The following is a 22032-nucleotide window of genomic DNA, read 5'->3' as shown; positions in this document are numbered from 1 at the left end:
ATAACTGGAGGATTCCATATCAGAATCAGGGGAAAGGCTCCCAAGAGAGAGAAATCCTTGTTGAATAATCCGGTACTGGAAAATCTTCCATAACCAGTACTAAAGAGTACAATGGGGGTCAGTGCCGATTTCAAAGGGTGCCTCAATGCCAAAGTCATCAGTGTCAAAATTGGAAATGTAGATGGTGCCAACAATGAGGGACATATCAGTTTTGGACCCACAAGCATCTGCACTGAGGAATGCGCCTGGCATTTCACTGGTACTGAGGACATGAAACGTAGGAATCTCACCTTAAATTTGTAGAAGTCAAGGGGCCTGGAACAGCCAACGGTACTGATAAGCCTGCTTCCTGAATTAGTGGGGAGGCTAGAATAGACAGGCAGAGTAAGTCCATCACTATCACATAGGCTTGCATGCTTGTTGGTAGCAAAAGTGGCAGTATCCATAGGTTCCAGACGTGATGACTGTCCTACAGACACTCCGAAGTCAACAGTATGGTACCAGGATTTTCCTGCCTCTGTACTGATGAAACGAAGGTCAATAGCCTGACTCTACCCTAAGTACCTGACTCTTGTGGACATCACAATATTGTCTTTGATTAAAAGGAGGATGAATCTGTCCTTGATTTCAAAGGTCCCAGTTCCAATTTGTGGGTCCTCTTCTAAGGTACCTCAGGAGACATAGATTGATCCTCTGCCCCCTTCATGGTGAAGAATCAGAGTCCAGGGGTCTGTCTGTTACTACCACTGTGGTGGGAGACATCTGATGGCAACCGTTGATGCCGACTGAAGAGGGTCCAGTGCTGATGCAAACCTCATAGCCTGTTCCAATAAGTGCTCCTTCAAGTGGAGTTCTCTTGTGATCTACATTCTCTATCTGAAGGAATTCAGATGTTAAATCTCTCCTTAATGTGACCTTCATCCAGACACAGCAACCAGTGAGCGTGAGAGTCACCGTTGAGGATAAAAATCCCACACTGATACCAGAGAAACTCCATGTTGACATTCCCAGACTCCATTTTGTATCCCTGGCTTCCATTTTGAATAAGCAAAAGTCACTCCAACATTACATGGAAGCTGCAGGTCGCATAGTGCTAAATATAGAACTGAGGGGGAAACCAAATTGGTGGGGTGAAAAGGTGGTAAACAATGACTCAGCAGATCATAACTCTGAGGTAAATATCAGCTGCAAGTCTAAAAATAGAACTAGCAATTAGCAAAAAAAGGCAGACAAGTAGGATGAGGATGATGTGTCTAAATATAGAATTGAAAAACAGTATAAAGGTCAGTGTGTCAGTTGACAAGTTGAGGAGAAAGCTGAGCAGACAGAGAGAAACCAAGATTCTGAGAGAGTGCACAGGAGAGACAGTGCAGCATAGTTACTGGAGTAAGTCTGTCAGACAAAGTTATAGTTGTAGCTATAGTCACAGATATAGTATAGTGTTGGTGTGTATGTGTATGTGTGGATGGGTTAATAAAGATGTGCGTGTTATGTTGATTGTAAGAGGAATTTATATATGTAAGACCTAAATAACATCTGAGAACTGCTGTTAGCAACCTGTGGAAGACTGGCCATCTGAAGCAGGGCATATCACTTAACATCACTTCAGACTGTAAAGCAATATAGTTTGGAGTGCTCTTTAACTTTTACAGGATTTGTGTTTTAGTTTATTATTGTGTATTGGATTGTTGTTTGCAGCAATAAAAGGGTGCCTTTTTTGGGAACACTGCTTATGTTAATCATTAATAGGAAGGCTATATCCGTGTCCTCCAGGTATTTTCGTAGCCACCTTGGAGACACAAACCTTAGGAGAGCAGATGGATGTCATTATAACACATGGGCTGTTTTAAGAGAACCCTTAGTAAACCTGGGAGGAGGCAATAGGTGGGCTATTCTGGGGGTACCCTAATTCTGTTGCCAAGGTAACAACACGACAGGCAATGTTTGAAGTCTGGAGAATGCTGCATGCCCTACAGTGCTAAGCACTACAAATTGCTTTAATAACTAAACTAAACTAAATCCGTACTAAACCTTGGGTACAAACTATTTAAAAAAAATTATAAGACAAGTCCTAGCATCACAAGTGGTTCGTAAGAGATTAATTTCAGAAAAATTCCTAGTGGACAGATGTCCCAAACTCAGAACTTCCAATCCAAATGGAGCATTTTGTACTCTCAGTAGGAAGACTTCCAGAGGGGTAGCCATGTTAGTCTGTATACAGCAAAAACAACGAGAGTTCTGTAGCACTTTAAAGACTAACAGATTTAATTTCAGCAGGCATAAGCTTTTGTGGGCTCCAACCCACTTCCTCAGATGCAAGTAATAGAAATCATACAGGAGGCAACATATATAGGAGGCAACATATACATATCCAAGGGAAGTGACAACAATAGGGGAGGTGGATGAAGACAGAGTACTTGAGGCCTAATTACAACCACTGAGTAGGAGGTGAGAATGGGTGATCAGAGGTAATTACTTCTTGTAATGAGAGAACCATTCCAAGTCCCGATTCAGACCCAGTTTGATTGTGTCAAGTTTGCACTTGATTTCAAGCTCAGCAGTTTCTCTTTGAAGTCTGTTTTTGAAGTTTTTTTGTGAGAAACTTTCAGGTCAGAGACAGAATGTCCTGGAAGGTTGAAGTGCTCTCCGACTGGTTTATGGATGTTATTATTTTTTATGTCTGATTTGTGTCCATTTATCCTTTTGCATAGTGACAATCCAGTTTGTCCAATGTACATGGCAAAGGGGCATTGCTGGCACATGATGGCATATATAACATTAGTAGATGTGCAGTTATTTAATCTTAAAATGTTTTGAAGTAATAAAATAGTTGAGGCTTAGACGCCAGCAGGGATGGAATGCAGAGAAAGACCTTGTGACTTAGGTAAGGAAAGTTGCAAATACTCAGCTAGAAAATTCCTAGATAATATTTTTTTCGTATGTATTACTATGGAAACTGTGACGTATAAAGACTTGTTTATGTCAGCCTATAAATATGGTTAAGTTCTTATGTTAAGGGTCCCCCTTACATTTGAAGGGATTACCTTCTTTATGTAAAGAATAAACTCTGACTTTGCTAATCTGTTGTTTGGCTAATTCTGGACTATCCGCTGGGCAATGGACTTGTAAGTAAGGACCCCTGAGTTTGGGTTCTTCCACAGTAGGAAGACTGAAAACTAATAGGCATGGCACAATGATGTGAAGAATGTGATACCTGTATTATTTTTATCAGTGCCGTGCACATCTCTGTTTGAGTAGTGTGGCGTGTTTGGCGCTAAGGAACCCTAAGGGTTAAATTCCAGCTGGCGCTCTCTCAAGATCTCCAGGAACCTGGCACTGACTCTCATTCAGTTTCCTGGTGCTCAAGTGGACAATACAGTGTTAGTGAATCCACTAATGAAAGACTACCCCTCAAGCCCTTTTGTCCAGACTGCAGCCATTAACTAAGAACTGACAAACTCATAGCTGGAGATAAGTTCAGTTCTACTAGATGTTCGTTTTGCTCAAAATAGGTATTAGTCTTATAAGAATGTATTTAGTGTTTAGACTCTATGAAATGCTTGTAAATTACTGCATGCATTAGTCTCAGGTGTAATGTTTGTATTCTATGCTATAAGAAAATATGTAAGTTTTGCTTAATAACTTTGAAAATGTTTGCCCTGAACTTGTGAACCCAAGCACAGGAATCTTCCTCCTCCACTCATCCAGGAGGACTATACAAATTTAAATGGGCCATTATAAGACAAACGCTTTAATTGCCCCATCCACCCATGGAGAAGTACATGTAGAAGGCCTCATCCCATCGCTTTGAATGCTGGAGAGGAAAATAAAAATAGGTGACATGAAGATTTTTTCTCTCTTTGCTGTTTAAACTCTCACAGGGCTAGAGAAACCAAACTGAAGCCAGAGATCCCCAGGAATTACCTCCTGGGTCTTCCCTGAAAGAAACTTTGAATTGACAGATCAGAACAACTCTATCACTCTTAGGATCCAGAATATAACCCATTTGTGTATGTATGTTTGCTTGTTTAAACTGTAAATAACTCATTTCTTTTTCCTAGTTAATAAATCTTTAGATAGCTTATTATAGGATTGGCTACAGACATTGTCTTAGGTGTAAGATCTAGGGTACCAATTGATCTGGCATAAGACTGGTCTCTTGGAACTGGAAGCAACCTGAATATTGTGTGATTTTTGGTGTAAATGATCATTTATAACTAAGTCCAGTTTGTTTGGGTGGCAAGATTGGAAAGCCTAAGGGGACTGTCTGTGACTCCATGATAAGACTTGTTATACTGATCTAGGAGTTTATATTTGTTACTGCTTGATAAAATCTAATTATCGAACACCACCAGTGTGAGGCTTCTGCTGTGTTTTTTACAGTCTGCCCTAAGGTAGTCACTCATGGTCATAAGCCACTACAGACAGCGTGACAGGGATAATAATTAAGGCTACTAGTTGGTCATGGAGGTCACTGATTCCGTGACTTTACATGATCTCTGCAACTACAACCCCAGGCAGTAGGGCTTGGGCTTCTGTGATTTATTGTTGCCTGGGTCCTGACCATGACTTTTACTAAAAATAGCTGTGACAAAATCTTAGCCTTAATAATAATACTTACAATTGCCTACCTCCTAGGACTATTGTGTGGATTAACTAATTCTGTGATGTGCTTTGTAAACCTAAAGTGCTCTCACGTAGCTAGTTAAAGCCCTTTAATTGTTTTAACCTTTCTTCTTCTCTCTTCGTGATGTTCCTATGAACAAATAAATCACACTTGTTTTGAAGAGGCTGTCAGGAGTCACTGCAATGTCATACCGCTCAGAAGATCCCCATGAAAAGACTATATAACAGGGTCCAAACCCAGTTGGGCCTGTTGAGGTGATACCAGAGCTGCTCAGAAATATTCAAATGTGTTTTTTCTGTGGTAAAATGCTGCTTCATCAGAATCAAAACATTCCACAGGAACCTGTCTGTTTTGATTAAATTTCACCAGAACCCTGCCTGGTTTCCTGCCAACTCAGCCACCCGGGCTCCCAGGGCTTCCAAGATCCCTGGGCTCTTTGACAGCCCAGAAGCCCAGAGACCCACAGCTCCAAGGCTGCTGAGCTGCCCAGCTCCCTGCCTAGAAAGGACCTGGGCAGCTTGGAAATCTTTGGAAATGTTTTGAAAATGTCAAAATGAAATGTCATTTCACCTTTTTCTAAATGAAATTTTGGAATTCCTGTTCCATGGAAAATTTTGGAATTTCATCTTTTTCCAGTTTAAATTCTTTTATTTCATAATTTCCCATAGAACAGGAATTCCAGTTCCAGACAGCTCTCAATATGGTTTGTAAAACGAGGGTGCAGTAGCCTGATCAGTCCAGTTTAAATGTAGAGTGAAGTGCATGTTTCCACTCAGAGAGAGGTACCGGGATATGCCTGTCAGTTGTGCACGGAGAGAATGGGAGAGGGCAAAGGTACAACTGAGCCCTCTACTGTAACAGAAGCTCTCTCCAGGTCAGGGTTAAGATATATTGCTGGGTTTCTATGGGAAATTCAGACTGCACTTTCCAATACCATATGTGCTCTGTGGATTATCTGTTATCTACTGCTGTCAACCCAGCATCTTTCTCCTGACTCATAAAAAAATCACTTAAAAAAAGGGGAGGGGGAGGGGAAATAAAGCTGTTTCTTTGACCAGTTGTGGAGAAATTATTACTCAGCATAATGTCTTTTTTACTTGATAAAGTGCAGTTGTTTTGTCTTTCTTTCCACTTGCAATGAACTAGTTAATGAACAAGTTCAAAATAAAAAATATTTTCCAGTAATTATGTCAACAAAAGGATTCCTTTCTCCTTCTTGTCACTTTGTGCCACATGGTGAACTGGACCCTTTAAGAGAGCCTACCTGTGTCTCACTAACAGCCTTGCAATCGGGTCTGATAGAAGGCAGCTGGTCCCTATAAAGGGCAGCAGGAAGCTGTAGAGAAGAGGGGGATTCTTGAGAGACCAGTGTGGAATGGAACACTTAGAGAAACCTGGAACTGGAAAGCTGTGGAAAGTAAGAAAGAAGCCTCCTGCAGGCTGCAGAGACGAGGGCTTCAGGACAGATCTGAGATGTCAGGGAAACAAGACTCCAGCCAGCTCAGGCTAAGAGTGGCCTGGTAAAAGCAGTGAATTGAGTTGGACTTTGTGGACTTTATTTTTGGGACTATAAATGTTGTTCTGAACTAACTTTTATGTTAAGAAAGCTAACCCTAAGGAGGGATCTTTGCACAGAAAGAAGCCTGTGTCAAGTTACTGGGGAGTTTGAAGGGGGAAACTGAGGCAGGCTGCTTTCAGAGTGATCTCAGGCCAAGCGGTGGTGCTTGGGAGGCAGCCTACCCAATGACAGCCACTGTTAATGCATATACATTCTGCAATGCTGCCTGTTGTTGCATTGCTAAGAAAAATAGCAGATCCCTTTTCTAATGACTAACACAGAGAATTGAATTTCATAAAAGCTAGATCTGCACTAATCCTCTGTGACTATGCAAGGGAACCTAAGTTTGTGTCTTACTGTCTTGTGTGAGTCACCCATACTACAGATCAGAGCAAGAGGGGCAGGGAGGGAAGCAGGCTTTGCAAAGTTATTGCTCCGCTGCAGATGACATGCTGTGCAGGGTATAGATCCAGCACAGTTTACCTTCTCCCCAGAGCAGAGGGGAGATTGAGAGACAGAGTGTGATTCTCCAGACTCACAATTTTCTTCTGGGTGGCTCCTGGGGCAGCACAGCCGCGGTGGTTCAGGACATATTAAGCTTAATGAAGACCCTGATCCAAAGCCCCATGAAGTTGATTGAAATCTTTCTTTTGTGCTTCGAATTGAAACCAGCAGCACAAAAGGCAAAAAGCAAGACCCTAAAGACATAACAAATGTTTCATCCTACATACAAAAATGCCACATATTACAGTAACTGCACTGTCTGCTGGTGTTACTAAATGGCCATTCTGCTTTCTGAGCCAGTGCTTCCAGTCCCATAATACAGTGCCTACATTCATTGCGTTTTGTGCTGTTGGAACTTTCACTCTACAGAACTTTTACATATTGACACCTCTGCAGATAAACATAGTAAATATGAACAAAACGATTAGAAGAATTACTGTACATAAAGTAAATCCAAATAAAACCAGTTGAAAAATGCAGGTGATCTCAGTTTAAATGTCAAGACCTAATTCCAAGGTGAGTAAATGAGTATAATTTAGATCTTACTCCTTTTTCCAGCTGCCCTACTCACACCAATTTAGGATCAGATTCTGATACCCTTGCACATGGAGAATAGTACTTGACTCAATGAATAATTCTGAACTCATTGGGACTATGTGGGGAGTAGGGTACTGTTCATTGTGAGTAAGGGTATTAAAATCTGGCATTCAGACTCTCAGCCACTGACATCTCTCTGTCTTCATGCCTCTGAATTTGGCCCACTTAAACTACTAAACTGCTGTAACTCACAACCTGAGGGGCTAAAGACAGGAATGTAGCAAGAAAACACTAATGAGGTTGTAAAGATCTGTGAGTTCAAATAAACTGCCTCTCACTTCAATTTACACTTTCTTCCAGCTCCTTGTGTTTTCCCTTTTAGTATGCTACAATTTTCCCACTTCAAACATATCACAATTACTGTCTTGTCTTCTTTCTCCATAAACTAATTCCCCAATTACTGCTTTCCATGTGAATTTGTGCAGTTTTCCACGGTGTTATGTACCCTGCACTGGTGAAAAGGCAAAAATTAACCTTTTCATCAGGTGAGGCACCTGGACATTATCACTTAATTCAATGTGTCAAATACCAATCATAGGAAGAAAGCCCAAATCGTGTGCATACAGTGACAGGACTGTTTCAAGAGAACCAACATGATGCCATGCGAAGTTCAATCAAATGACTCTCTCAAAAGAGTCATGTTGCTGTGTGCAAGCAATTCTTGTTTTTTCCTGTGATTGTCAGTAGAAATCTTACTGACTTCATTAGTTTATGCATACTTGTTTATACTGGAATGCTTATTCATTAATTCTGCTTTCCTTCCTATTGAATTATTTATTATTAAGAAATGTGTAAGCAATTTGTTACTCTGTTAGTTGGTTCTGCTGCACAGCTTAATTGATCTTCTTGTCACTTTTAAAATGTATTATTTTCCCATTGAAACACCATTAAAAATTATCTCTAGGGCGATAACTCTAGAGAAAAGGTGTTCAGTTGTCTGAGCAAGATTGGGTACAATTTATTCCCCAAACTATACTCATGCCTTTTGTTCATAGTCTGTTGATGAGCCATTTTTCTTCTGTTTCATAGGTCCCTTGTCTTGGTTTGCCCTTATTGGCTCTGCTGCATAACAATTGTTCATATTATAACACTTAGCTGTTTATACAGTGAGACGTTCAGCATCTTTATCTGTCCTGCGTTCCATCTCTTCAAGGAAAGCAGTCCATTTTCCAATTAAAAAAAAATGAAAAGCAGTTTTTTTATCTTATTTATATTTAAATAAACATATTTATATTCTAAAAGCATCAAAAACTTGACTTTATTCTCACCAAATGCATTGTTTTTCTTAGGCTTTTTTCCATGTGCAATTCATATGGGTTGATACTCATGTTCATGTTCTATATTTCCAAACCAGTCAGTTCCATAGTGGTGGCTAAAATCTGCTCCAGCCTAGTGCAAACAGTAGATGTGGATTACTCCTTGTCAAGATGTAAAAGGAAAAAATGTAGAAGAAGGAACTCGAGGAAAAGCTGTGAACACCCTAGAGCAGTGGTCCCTAAACCACTCAGGGAGGCGTGGTGGGGCCCAGGACAGCCCCCATGGGAGTCAGGGAGGGAGCGCCACCCAGCTCAGCTCTGGCCTCATCCCCAGCTGCAGCCCCAGCTCCAGCCGCAGCCACAGTTCCCAGATGGTGATCTTGCTATCTTGAAATGAGAACAAAAATAACTAGATAATACCAGCCATTTGCTGCAGTGAGGTAACTGCGCTATATCTTTCAATTTTAATGGTATATAATTACATGAACATGTAGCAAAAAAGAATTTAAAAATTCTCTGAATACTCATCAGAAAAGGTGAGAGTTAAACGGTAGACTGGTGATTGCCTTCCAAAAGTGGAGGAGCTCTTTTTGAATGTGTTGGCGTCAAGGTCAGTGGGGACTTTGGGCAAGTAACTTCAGCTCCCTGAATCTATGCCTCAATTTCCCCAACTGTAAAACTTCATTTGTAAAGCATTTTGAAATCCTTGAATGAAAATGTCTATATACTATATGTTATACATAGAGTTGGAAGGGACCTCAGGAAGTCACCTAGTCCAACCCCCTGCTCAAAGCAGGACTAACCTCAGCTAAATAATCCCAGTGAGGGTTTTGTCAAACTGCAGCTTAAAAACCTCTAAGGATGGAGATTCCACCACCTCCCTAGGTAACCCGTTCCAGGGCTTCACCACCCTCCTAGTGAAAAACTTTTTCCTAATATCCAACCTCAACCTCCCACACTGCAACTTGAGACCATTGCTCCTTGTTCTGTCATCTGCCACCACTGAGAACAGCCTAGCTCCATCCTCCCTGGAACCCCCTTTCAAGTAGTTAAAGGCTGCTATCAAATCCCCCTCATTCTTCTCTCCTGCAGACTAAACAAGCCTACTTCCCTCAGCCTCTCCTCATAAGTCTTGTGCTCCAGCCCCCTAATCATTTTTGTTGCCCTCCACTGGACTCTCCAACTTCTCCACATCCTTTTTGTAGTGGGGGGCGCAAAACTGGACACAATACTCCAAATGACGCCTCACAAATGCCGAATAGAGGGGAATGATCACTTCCCGCGATCTGCTGGCAATGCTCCTCCTAATGCAGCCCAATATGCTATTAGCCTTCGTGACAACCAGGGCACACTGCTGACTCATATCCAGCTTCTTATCCACTGTTACCCCCAGGTTCTTTTCTGCAGAACTGCTGCCTAGCTCATTGATCCCCAGTCTGTAGCTGTGCATGGGATTCTTCCATCCTAAGTGCAGGACTCTGCACTTGTCCTTGTTGAACCTCATCAGATTTCTTTTGGCCCAATCCTCCAATTTGTCTAGGTCACTCGGTATCCTATCCCTACCTTCCAGGGTATCTACCACTCCCCCAGCTTAGTGTCATCTGCAAACTTGCTGAGGGTGCAATCTACCCCGTCCTCCAGATCATTAATGAAGATATTGAACAAAACCGGCCCCAGGACCGACCCCTGGGGCACTCCGCTTGTGACCGGCTGCCAGCTAGACATGGAGTCATTGATCACTACTTGTTGAGCCCTATTCTCTAGCCAGTTCTCTATCCATTTTATAGTCCATTCATCCAACCCATTCTTCTTTAACTTGCTGATAAGAACACTGTGAGAGACCGTTGTCCTGATAATCACGTTTCCATGGCTGTGAGAGATGAATATCACTGACACTGTTTTTAGTGAATGACATGGAAACATGCAGATCAATATAGTAACCATTTGCCTAAGAGCATTGGAAATGGAAGATACAGAAAGTTTCCCATTTCTCAATTAAGCCTATTTTAATTATAAAACAGACCCACGCTGTACAATTTCAGTGTTCAGCCGACTTTTACTGACTTACAGATGTGTCCACTAGGAATGGGCCAGATGCTGCATCCCTTAGTTATGCTAAGTAGTACGTACCCACACGGATAGTCCCTTTGAAGCCAATAGCACACCATGCATGAGTAAGTGCTACTCAGCACAAGAATTGCAGAATCTTACCCATATACCCCAAATATCGCATATTTCAGATAAAATTCATTTTCAAATTAGTTTGCCAAGAACCAGGGTTATATTTTAAGGTTCAACAGATGCTTTGCTTAGCTTCAAAGGGAATGGAATGCTAGCTTGTTTGCTTCTCATGCAAATTATGCATAACCTTTGTCTGAGAGTCAGCTGCAGCTAGAGGTTTAGGCACCTAAGTACCAGTTCTGCCTCCCCTGCAATCCACAAAACTTCTACCAAACCCTGTAGCAGCCTCAATTCGCTCTGCACCTATGGTATGTCTACAATGGAATTAGACACCTGTGGATGGCGCGTGCCAGCTGACTTGTGCTCGTGCGGCTCTGGTTAAGAGACTGCTTAACTGTGGTGTAGACATTTGGGCTCAGGCTGGAGCCCAGACTCTAGGACCCTGCAACGTGTTCGGGTCCCAGAGCTCAGACTGCAGTCCAAGCTCAAACATCTACACCACAGGTAAGCAACCCATTAGCCTGAGTCTCTTGAGCTCAAGTCAGCTGGCACAGGCCAGCTGCAGGTGTCTAATTCCAGTGTAGACATACCCCATGTTTCTTCCTCTGGGCATGCACATTGCTGCCTTCCTCTAGGTGTCTCGATGCCTATCTCCTGCCTAAAAGTCCCAGAGGACATGTCTGCACTCGGTCCCAGAGCCCAGGCTCCAGCCTGAACCCAGATGTTGATGTTGCAATTTTATAGTCTCACAGCCTGAACTCCACAAGCCTGAGTCACCTAACGTGGGCCAGTCACGGATGTTTTATTGCAGTGTAGACAGTGCCAGAGTGATTCACAAATGTGGCAAGACAGGCATTCTACTGCCTAAGTCATGCATGACCCAACTCCATGTGTGTGCTCAGAGACCACCTACCAGAACAGGCACCATTGAAAATCTGGCCGGAGGAGTTGATGAGGGTGCTGCCACTTACGTCATTACTTTTAGTCCATGAGTTAGAGCACTCATCTGGGATGTGGCAGAAGAGCCCAAGGGGGAGACAGGATTTGAACAGAGGTGTTCCGTTTCCCAGGAGAGTGCTCTAGTCACTGGGCTATGGGACATTCTTAGGTGGGGCTTCCTCAATCTTTTCTGTTGAACCTATTCAATTGTGAATATATAATTAAAAAGTGGTTGGAACAGGGGCACTGGATCTAGGGTCTCCCACCTCCCAGGTGAGTGCTCTATCCTGTGGACTGCAGAGTCATTCCCATTCTCTCCCTCTGGCCCTTTGACTGTTAAAGTATTTATCCACTGCAGAAGAGCCTTTAGCACACGTCCATGTGGTCAGCGTCTCCCACTGGCTAGTTTAGATATTTCCCTACTTAATGTACTGGCTTTTGTAGATTGCATTCTTAGTCTCCTGTCTCTCCCCATTTATTGTACAGGAATTGGTGCCAAACTCAGCTTTGTGAATCACAGTGGTGGTTTTGTGATTTTTCTAGGTGCCTAAAAGTTAGGCTCTGTGATGCTCAGTGTTGCAATGCTTAATTCCTTTCATGGATCCCACCCAAACTGCCCATTTTGGTTAAAAGGGTTAACATTTGATTAACACCTCCAAATGTAATGCTTAATTAAAAAGCATCAATGGTGCTGTGAATAAGACACACTAACTAAATCTCCTCAGTGAAATTACTTCAAATTATCTACTGTGCCCTAATGATGACATTATTCTAGCAGGACTTTTTCATTGGAAAAATAATCATTGTTCGTTTATAAGGATGTTGAATCACTGCACCCCTCCTTAATTAAGGAAAGGGCTTGCCCCTTGATAGTACAAACAAAATTATCTCTTAAATCAAACACCAAACAGCCACTAACATGGTGATTTTGACTATTTATAGTTCTACTAAAAAGCCCCTTCAATCTTATGCTATGTCTACACTACCATTTATGTTGGTATAACTTATGTCGCTCAGGGGTGTGAATAAGCCACCCCCAAGAGACATTAAGTTACACCAAACTAAGCACCGATGTGGACAGTGCTATGTTGGTGGGAGAGCTTCTCCCACTGACATAGCTACCACTGCTTATTGGGGGTGAATTAGTTAAGTTGATGGGGGAACGCTCTCCCATCGCCTTAGAGCAGTTACACTAGAGAACTTACAGCAATGCAGCTGCAAGTTCTCTAGTGCATCTATAGCCTAAATTTCTAAGACCAGTGCTAAATATCCAAATGCATAAATACAGTGATGCTTGACTGTTTAGTTGTCCATAGGATGTAATATAAATTCAGTTAATTTGTATCTTTATGATACTATGAATGAGCATTCTGTGAAGGTTTAATGGTACTTCATCAAACTGTATGACCCACAAGATGTTTACACAGCCTTTCAATTAATGTACTTGCTAGGAAGAATTTTAAAAGTATTGTTTACTTGATCCAAATTTAAAAGCTATATTTTTGTTCTCTGGTACCTACATTAACACCGGATTGGACTTTTTGAAATCCATGCCCTGTGAAAGAGTAAGAGACTGCAATGCTGTGTCATGCAGTAATATAGGATCATACTAGACCCTGAGAAGGAAGTTATTTTCTCTACAAGAAACACTTACATCCCCTGGGTATCACATTAATAGAACTTTAGGACGTAATGTTCTAGCATGGAGAGTGGACGAGAGGCAGCTCTGTTATGAACAGAACATTGTGCTATATGCACTGGCATTGGACACTGATGGTTCAAAACACTGTTCTGATCAACCCGTTGGGCCTTTTTGGTGAAACCATATGTTTAAATGTCACCGTTACCAGGCTAACTGCCCCTCTGACCCCTGCTGGTTTCTTGAAGTGCACTCCCGTCTTGGGCCATCACCTCTCTCAGGGTAAAATTATGTGATTCTCACTCTCTCTCAGATCAGGTCCTTGGTTGCAGTCCCTTGTGTATCAACCATGATTACCTCAGCAGGTCTAATTTGTGATCAGTATGTGCAGTTCTGTTCACTCCAGGAGCTGTGACACTGGTACCCTGTCACTAGACAGCCTTCTGAAAGCGAAGTATTATTTAAAACAAAATGTATCAGAGAAAAAGAAATCTTAACACTTTACCTCCCTGACAGAGAATTCACCCTCCCCCACATAGAATTATTATATGTCAATATTAGATTATCTGTGTGGTGGGCATGGAGCTGCTATGTAATAATCTCATTTAATATGATGATAGCAAACAATCTGAGGATCTTGTCTTAAATTAGCAAAATGGTAGCAGCAAGAGCAGGATCTTGAAGGGATGAAGTCTGGATGTGCTGGGAGAAATTGTTGCACAACCTGCGCTTTGGACTCACGTTCTTCCTAGCTGTGGCCTAAGGCTGAAGGCGAGTGGGGAAGTATGAGTCCTTTCCTACTGGAAATTGTCCATGTTTCCTTTAAAGGTATGCCGAGCCTGGGAATGACTTACTCAAGACATCACTTGATACTGTCTGACTAGCACTCAGCCAGTATCTAATTTTCCATTTTTTGGTTGATTAACATTAATTTCTCTCTTCATCACCACTGATAATTTTAACTGCCATACAGCAGGGTCTGTGGCTAATAGCAAGGATAATAAACAGGAAGTAACCATCTGCAGCACAATTTAACATGCTTTGAGGAGCTCATGCCATGCAGAGATGATATGAAGTAAAACAACAACAAAGCTGGGATATAGGAGATCTGGGTTCTGTGTCAGACTCTGCCACTGGCTTGCTATGTAACCTTGGTCAAGTCACTTAATCTTTCTGTTCCTCAATTTCCCTATGTGTAAAATATGGAAAATAAAATCCTTGTAAAGCATTTTATAGAACCTTTTATTAGAGGAGCTCAGAAATGCAAAAAACTACATTTCCTGGACTCATCCCAACACTCCAGATCCCAATAGCCCCCAAGTTCTGAAGCAGGATCAGAATTTTGCAATTTGCATCAATTTGTAATATTTTTAAAAGACCATCTACTAGGTAGTACATTTAGTGGCTGATGGGAAAAAAGTATGTGAAAGATTATTTGTAAACTCCGGTGGGAGAAATAGAAGAAAGTTGTGAATATTGTTAAAATATATTAATTAACCTGATATCTGATTATATGGGGTTTGGATTTTTTTTTTTTTTTTTAATTAAACAAAGATTTATCAACAAGTTCTATAATATTAAGTTCCTGATTATTTGCTACTAGACTAAAATATCTTTGATGTTTATACCATACTAAGATTTGAGACCTTGTCTTTTTAGTAAGTTTCTAAAGTTCCTAGAACACTTTTAGAGCAATATGAATAATACATAATAAAATACAGTATGTAAGCATTGTAGTAACACTTCAGTGAACAGTTATTTTAATAAAATACCTGCTATTCCTCCTTCACTGAAAAGGAAAAGCCTTACTAATGTATATTATGTATCAGAATTCTAATGCTTTCATCATTTTAAACTACAATTCAGCACTATAATAACTGCTGGATAGTGCTTGGTTTAGCTCGTTTTCATCTTTTCCTTCACAATTATCTTTCCAAATGCTATTCTGATACATGGCTTTTCAACATGTTATAGCTTTTAAACCATATTGCTATTGCAGAACTGCATCTCATACACAGAGCCTCTATTTTTCACTGCTGGATAATAGAGGATTTAATAACTTGTTGAGAAAAGAGCAACAAGTTGTAGTTAGACCTGGAAGAGGTGCCCTCTTCTGGCACAATGGAGTAAAAGTCTCATTGGCTAGAATGGCCTCACTGTTAATTGTATATTTTTATTATTGATTTGTATTGTGATCCCCACGAGGCAAAGGCCCCGTTGGCCTAATTGCTCTACAAACACATAATATGCCCTCAAAGAATAACAATAAAAGAGATTTATACTGAAAACACTTAATGTGTTTGCATAACTTTAAGCTTTAAGAGCTAGGTATTATTATTACTCATGTGAGCAGACTATGGATTTCAGTGGTATTACTGGTACAGCTAAAGTTAGGCATCTGTGCCTGTTCCCAGGGTCATGATCAGGCCTTAATTTAAGACAAGATGCAACAGATGAGCCTGACAAGCAAGAGGCGGGAACTAAGAGGAGAAGCGTAGGGCAGAAAAAGATCAAATTTTCTACTGGCCAGCCATATGCACAGGGTGATGGTCCCGAATCATTAAATGTTGTTTGCAGTCTGCGCCCGCCTCTACCTAGCAATTATCAGCTGGCCAGTCCCTCCGGGCATCGCAGGAGAAGCCAGTAACGACTCACCTACGGCCCCCTCTGCGGCCATCGGCCCCTTCTGCCTTAATCCGCACCGCCCGTGGACAGCTGGTGTGACAGCTGGGCCCGACCTTTTCCCCGTCTGTTCGGCTCCCCAAGCCCCGCTCTGACCGCCGGGCGAACCCAGGAACAAGAGCTGCAGCCCGCGGGCGCTCGCCTCCCACGTGGCGCCCAGACACTGCGGAGGCAGGCGCCCGCGCGCAGAGGCAGCTCAGCTGTCCCCTGTCTTCAGCCTCCGCAGGTGGATGGGGGGGCGCCTCCCGCGGCAGCCCCGGCTGGGCTTCGCACGGCAGCCAGGGACTGAGGTGGGGAACGCAGGAGCTGCAGTTGCGGCTCTCCGCCTGCTGCAGCGCTGTGTGCCGCCGGGGGCGGGGGCTACCTGGCGGGCTGTGGAGGAAGGTGGCGGGCGGAGGCGTCGCTGCACCCGGCGGCCCTTGGCGAAGAGCTGGGGGGCGCTACGGCAGAGACGGAGCAGAGCAACGCGCAGCCAGCCCCCAGCACACGCCGACCCGGCTCCGGCCCCGGCGGGCGCTGCGCACGAAGAAGCGCTCCCTGCCCCGGCTCCCGGGTATGGGGCAGGGGCTGTGACGGGCTGTGACTCCCGGAGGAGGAAAACAGGAGCCGCCGGCCGGCAAGGGAGGCAGAGGGACCGCCCGAGCCTCGTCTTCTCCCTTCTGCGGCTGACACACGAGCCGGCTGGGCTGGGGTTGGGGGGCTGTCAGCATCGCCCCGCTCCAACAGCCGCCTCTGGGGCTGGCCCCCTAACTCCCGGGAAGGACTAGGCACCTCCGGCAGACTGGAGCGCACGGCCCGCGGATCAGCGCTCGGGCTGGCGAGCTCTGCACTGGCTCCGCGGGAGCGCGTCAGAGCCGGGTTGGCCAACAGGTGCCACTCCAGATCGCTTCTGCCTGGGCTTTACCGCTGCCGTGGGGCGTCGGGGTTGATTTGACCCAGTTTACACACACCCGGAGCGAAGCCGATGGGAACTTGCCCTGGGCCGTATGGGCAGGGCGATAGCCGAGATTTCCAGCTTCGGGACTGGGTCTCAGCCGAAGTGATCAGTCTCGGTCCCGCTCCGCTTTCTTTTGGACAAGTTCCGTCCTGAGTGCGCTTTAAAGTCGCTAGAGGACTCCCGCGTGTCCGGCGAGTTCCTGCGGCCGCTCTGCAGGCGCAGACATGGTGGGATGGGTCGGGGGCAGCGTGGCTGAGAGTTGTGAGAGGAAGGAAGTTCTCGCCTTGGGGGCGTGGAGAGATGAGCTTGCGCGTTTGCACCTGAGCGCTCCCGGGACAGGCGCGTAGCATGGAGTTCGGTGCCGTCCCTCCCTCCCGCCCGGCGAGCTGAAGTTGGGCTGTCGGTTTCCCTTGGCTAAGTGGCCGCGTGCGGGGCGGAGGAAGAAAAGGATCTGAAACTGAAGGGGAAGAGAAGGCCAGGCTGCCTCGGGGCTGGGTGGCGGGGACAAGGCGGGGCGCCCGCGGGAACAGGCTGTTTGCTGGATGCCAAGACCCCCAGGGCGGAGAGTCACTTTCAAAGGCTGCAGGCCCAAGTGGGGAATGGCCCGAGGATGAGCCCCAGCCCCGCGAGCCCTTTGAACGGTGGGAAAGTGGCGATACGAATCCCCCAGGCGCTGCACATCCCTGACAGCCGAGTGCCCTGGAGAGACCGGCCGGATCCGCCGGCGCTCACGGCCAGCGGCAGCCCTGGGGCCCCCGGGAGCATAACCCGGGGCGCCGCTGCGGTTGTCGGAGTTTGGGGGCGCTGTGGCCGGGTGCCAACTTAGTGCCTGGCTCCAGCCGCCTCTTCGGCCTGATTCCCCGGGGCAGAGAATGGCGTGGCGCGGCGGCTGCTGCTGCTGCTCCAGCCTGGGTCACCTGAACGAGGACAACGCCCGCTTCCTGCTGCTGGCCGCGCTCATCATCCTGTACATGCTGTGCGGGGCCGCCGTGTTCTCGGCCATCGAGCTGCCCACCGAGCGGGAGGCCAAGGAGAAGTGGGAGGAGAGGTTCGAGAACTTCAGCCAGAGACACAACCTGAGCCGGGCAGAGCTGCAAGACTTCCTCCGCGAGTACCAAGAGGCCAGCGTGGCCGGGATCCGGGTCGATGACATCCGACCCCGATGGGATTTTACTGGGGCCTTTTATTTTGTGGGGACGGTGGTTTCAACAATAGGTAAGTGGCAAGAATTTCCCTGCCGATCACATTGGATCGCTCGTGTGACCCATGACAATGGACGGGGGATAACTAAAGTAGGCATTCAATCCCCAGGAGCAGCAAAAGGATGCTATCATCTGCCCCCACTTTATTCCCATGGAAAGTCCCACTCCCACGGAAAGTCCCACTCCCACAAGACTACACAACAAACAAGAGGAAAGGGTGGACCCCAGTCCTACACAATGAAACCCTACTTGGGCAACTTCCTGGTTTAGGAGACCTGGGAAAATGTCCCAAAACATATTGAGTATAGTTTCCCCCTCCCCCCCTCCTTTATTAATCCTCTTTAAGCACTCCAATTCCCTGGTGCCCTGGTTTGAAACAGGTTTCACTGTAGTACAGAACAAGAGACCACACCTTTTCTCCTCATTCATTCTCTTTCTTTGTTAAAGGGACATGGTCAAGTGAAAGGTCCTGTGTTAACAAAAATGCAAATTTCCCCAGGTGTATTAACATTAGGCACCTCACCTCTCTGAATGTGAAGCAGCCTTTAAAAACTCATTGATTTTTCATCAGTCATGTCGACTTCTTGGTTTTTTGGCATTTCACTCAACTGGGGCCAGTGAAAGTAGTCACCTTCACTTTTCCCTACTCAGTTGCACTTGCCTGCATTGAATTAACCCAATTCTGCAGTGACAAACCCTGTAGAGGAACATTTACATCTAAACCAAAAGCTTTGTCTTCACTGATGTTTCTTGATTTTTAGGTTTTGTAAAATCTTATTATAACAAAACCTAAATTGAGATTTTGTTTGATTTTAAGGCCAGAAGAGACCATTAGTGTCATCTAGTGTCACCTCCTGTGTAACATATCCCATATAACACACTTTACAGCATCCCATTAACTGTAGGATATAGTATGTGCAATTGGCTTTACAAATGTTGGCTCTTAAATCATGCAAATCCTTTGCTTTTCTGTAGCAGGATCAACAAGTCCGTGTGTTCTGTTCATCTTGTTTTGTCCCTAGACTTTTCAGGTTGGAGGGGCAGAAGAAAAGCCTTTAGGGGGATGTGGCTACTGAACAGGAATAACAAAGGGGCTGATGGTGTTGGCCTTACTGGGACTGCAAGTTTACATATAACACATGAAGGCAAGCAACTGAATATTGACAAAATGTACAAGTGCTTGTATACAAATGCTAGAAGTTTAAATACTAAGATGGGTAAACTACAGTATCTGGCATTAAATGAGAGTATTTATATAAAGGGCATTGTGGAAACTTGGTAAAATGAGGATAATCAATGCAACATGGTAACACCAGAGTGCAAGACATATAGGAATGACAGAGTAGATTCTGCTGTGGGAGAGTGGCACTATATGTGAAAGAAAGCATAGAGTCAAATAGTAAAAATCTTAAATGAATAAAAGGGGTAGAAATTTCCATGCTTGAATAATAAGAGTATAGCAGTAGGAATATACTACTGATCACCTGATTTAGGGTGATGACAGTGATTGTGAAATGCCCAGGGAGATTAAAGAGGCTGCAATGATAGAAAATGCAATGATAAGGGGGATTTCATCTATTTCCATATTGACTGGGTACATGTCACCTCAGGAAGGGATGCAGAGATGAAATTTAATGATGCTTCTTGGAACAGCTTGTCCTGGAATCCACAAGGGGAGAGGAAATTCTTGACTTAGTCCTAAGTGAAGCACAGGGTCTGGTCCAGGCAGTGAATGTAGCTGAACTACTTGATAACAGCAATCATAATGTAATTAAATTTAACATCCTTGTGGGTGGGGGGGGAATGCTAAAGAAACCCACCACAATAGTATTTAACTTAAAAAGGGGATAACATAAAAATGACGAAGCTAGTTAAACTGTGGTTAAAAGGAACCGTCACAAGAGTGAAATGTCTGCATACCCCATTGAGGATATTTAAAAACACCATAGTAGAGGCTAAAACTAGACACATACCCCAAATTTAAAAAAAATCCCAAACAGAAAGCAGCCCAACAAATTGCCAGCATGGCTAAACAACACAGTAAAAGAGGCGCTTAGAAGCAAAAAGGCATTCTTTAAAAATTAGAAGTCAAATTCTAGTGACGAAAATGGATAGGAGCATACACTCTGGCAAGTCAAGTGTAAAAGTATAATGAGGCAGGTCAGGAAAGAATTTGAAGAACTACTAGCTAAGAACACAAAATCTAACAGCAACATTTTAAAGTACATCAGAAGCTGGAAGCCTGCCAAACAGCGAGTGGGGTCACTGCACAATCAAGGTGCTAAAGGAGCAGTCAAGGAAGACAAGGTCATTGCGGAGAAAGCTAAATTAATGTCTTGCATTGGTCGTCACTGCAGAGGATGTGGCCGGGGGGGGGGGGGGGGGGGGGGAATCCGCAACACCCAAACCATTCCTTTTAGATGACAGATCTAAGGAACTGTTCCAGATTAAGGCATCAATAGAGGAGTTTTTGGAACAAATTGATAAACAGTAACAAATCACCAGAACCAGATGGTATTTACCCAAGAGTTCTGAAAAAACTCAAATATGAAATTGCAGAACCACTAATTGTGGTATGTAACCTATCACTTAAATCATTCTCTGTATTAGATTACTGGAGGATAGCTAATGTAACACTTATTTTTTAAAAAGGCTCCAGAGGCAATCCGGGCAATTACAGGCTGGTAAATCTAACTTCAGTACCAGGCAAATTGATTGAAACCATAGTAAGGAATAGAATTATCAGACATAGATAAACACAATATGTTGGGAAAGAGTCAACATGGCTTTTGTAAAGGGAAATCATGGCTCACCAATTTGCTAGAATTCTTTGAGGGAGTCAACGAGCATGTGGACAAGGATGATCCAGTGGATATAGTGTACTTGGACTTTCAGAAAGCCTTTGACAAGGTCCCGCATCAAAGGCTCTTAAGCAAAATGAGCAGTCGTGGGATAAGAGGGAAGATCCACTCATGGATCAGTAACTAGTTAAAAGCTTGGAAACAAAAGGTAGGAATAAATGGTCAGTTTTCACAATGCAGAGAGGTAAATAGCAAGGTCCCCCAATGATCTGTACTGAGACCTGTGCAGTTCAACATATTTCTGAATTACCTGGAAAACGGGGTGAACAGTGGGGTGGCAAAATTTGTAGACAGTACAATTACTCAAGATAGTTAAGTTCAAAGCAGACTGCAGAGTTACAAAAGGATCTCATAAACCTGAGAAAGTGGGTGACAAAACGGAAGATGAAATTCAGTGTTAAGTGAAAAAATTGGAAAAAATAATCCCAACTATATATACAAAATGATGGGGTCTACATTAGCTATTACTACTCAAGAAAGAGATCTTACAGTCATCCTGGATAGTTCTCTGAAAACATCCACTCAATGTGCAGAAGAAGTCTAAAATCTAACAGAATATTAGGAACCATTAGGAAAGGGATAGACAATAAAACAGAAGATGATATAATGCTGCTATATAAATCCATGTTATTGTCACACCTTGAATCCTCCATGCAGTTCTGGTCACCTCATCTCAAAAAAGATATTTTAAAATTGGAAAAGATGCAAAGAAGGGCAACGGAAATGAATAGGGGAATGGAACAGCTTCCATATGAGGAGAGATTAAAAAGACTGGGACTGTTCATCTTAGAAGAGAGATGACTAAGGGGAGATATGATAGAGGTCTATAAAATCATGAATGATAAAATGAATAGGGAAGTGTTATTTACTTCTTCACAAAGCACAAGAACTAGAGGTCATCTGATGAAGTTAATAGGCAGCTGGTTTAAAACAAACAAAAGCAAGTACTTCTTCACACAATGCACAGTCAACCTGTGGAACTCAGTGCCATGGCCAAAATTATAACTGGATTCAAAACAGAATAAGATAAGTTCATGAAGGATAGGTCC

At 43.8% G+C, this 22032-nt stretch overlaps 1 protein-coding gene across 1 annotated transcript in view; it reads left to right on the top strand.

Annotated features, from left to right (window-relative positions):
• The first annotated feature begins 15801 nt into the window (after positions 1 to 15801).
• The window catches only part of KCNK13 (potassium two pore domain channel subfamily K member 13), a 77333-nt gene continuing 71102 nt past the window's right edge, over positions 15802 to 22032 (top strand). The window contains exon 1 of the mRNA XM_067556357.1: positions 15802 to 18135. Coding sequence (XP_067412458.1) covers positions 17793 to 18135 — 343 coding nt within the window. The 5' untranslated portion in view covers positions 15802 to 17792. The remainder of the gene's footprint in view (positions 18136 to 22032) is intronic.

The sequence above is a fragment of the Emydura macquarii genome, unplaced genomic scaffold (assembly GCF_026122565.2).
Source record: "Emydura macquarii macquarii isolate MOO-44397 ecotype Brisbane River unplaced genomic scaffold, CSIRO-AGI_Emac_v2 contig_1713, whole genome shotgun sequence".
Lineage (NCBI taxonomy): Eukaryota > Metazoa > Chordata > Testudines > Chelidae > Emydura > Emydura macquarii.
Note: the sequence above shows the minus strand (reverse complement) of the source record. Positions and strands in the feature narration are given on the sequence as shown.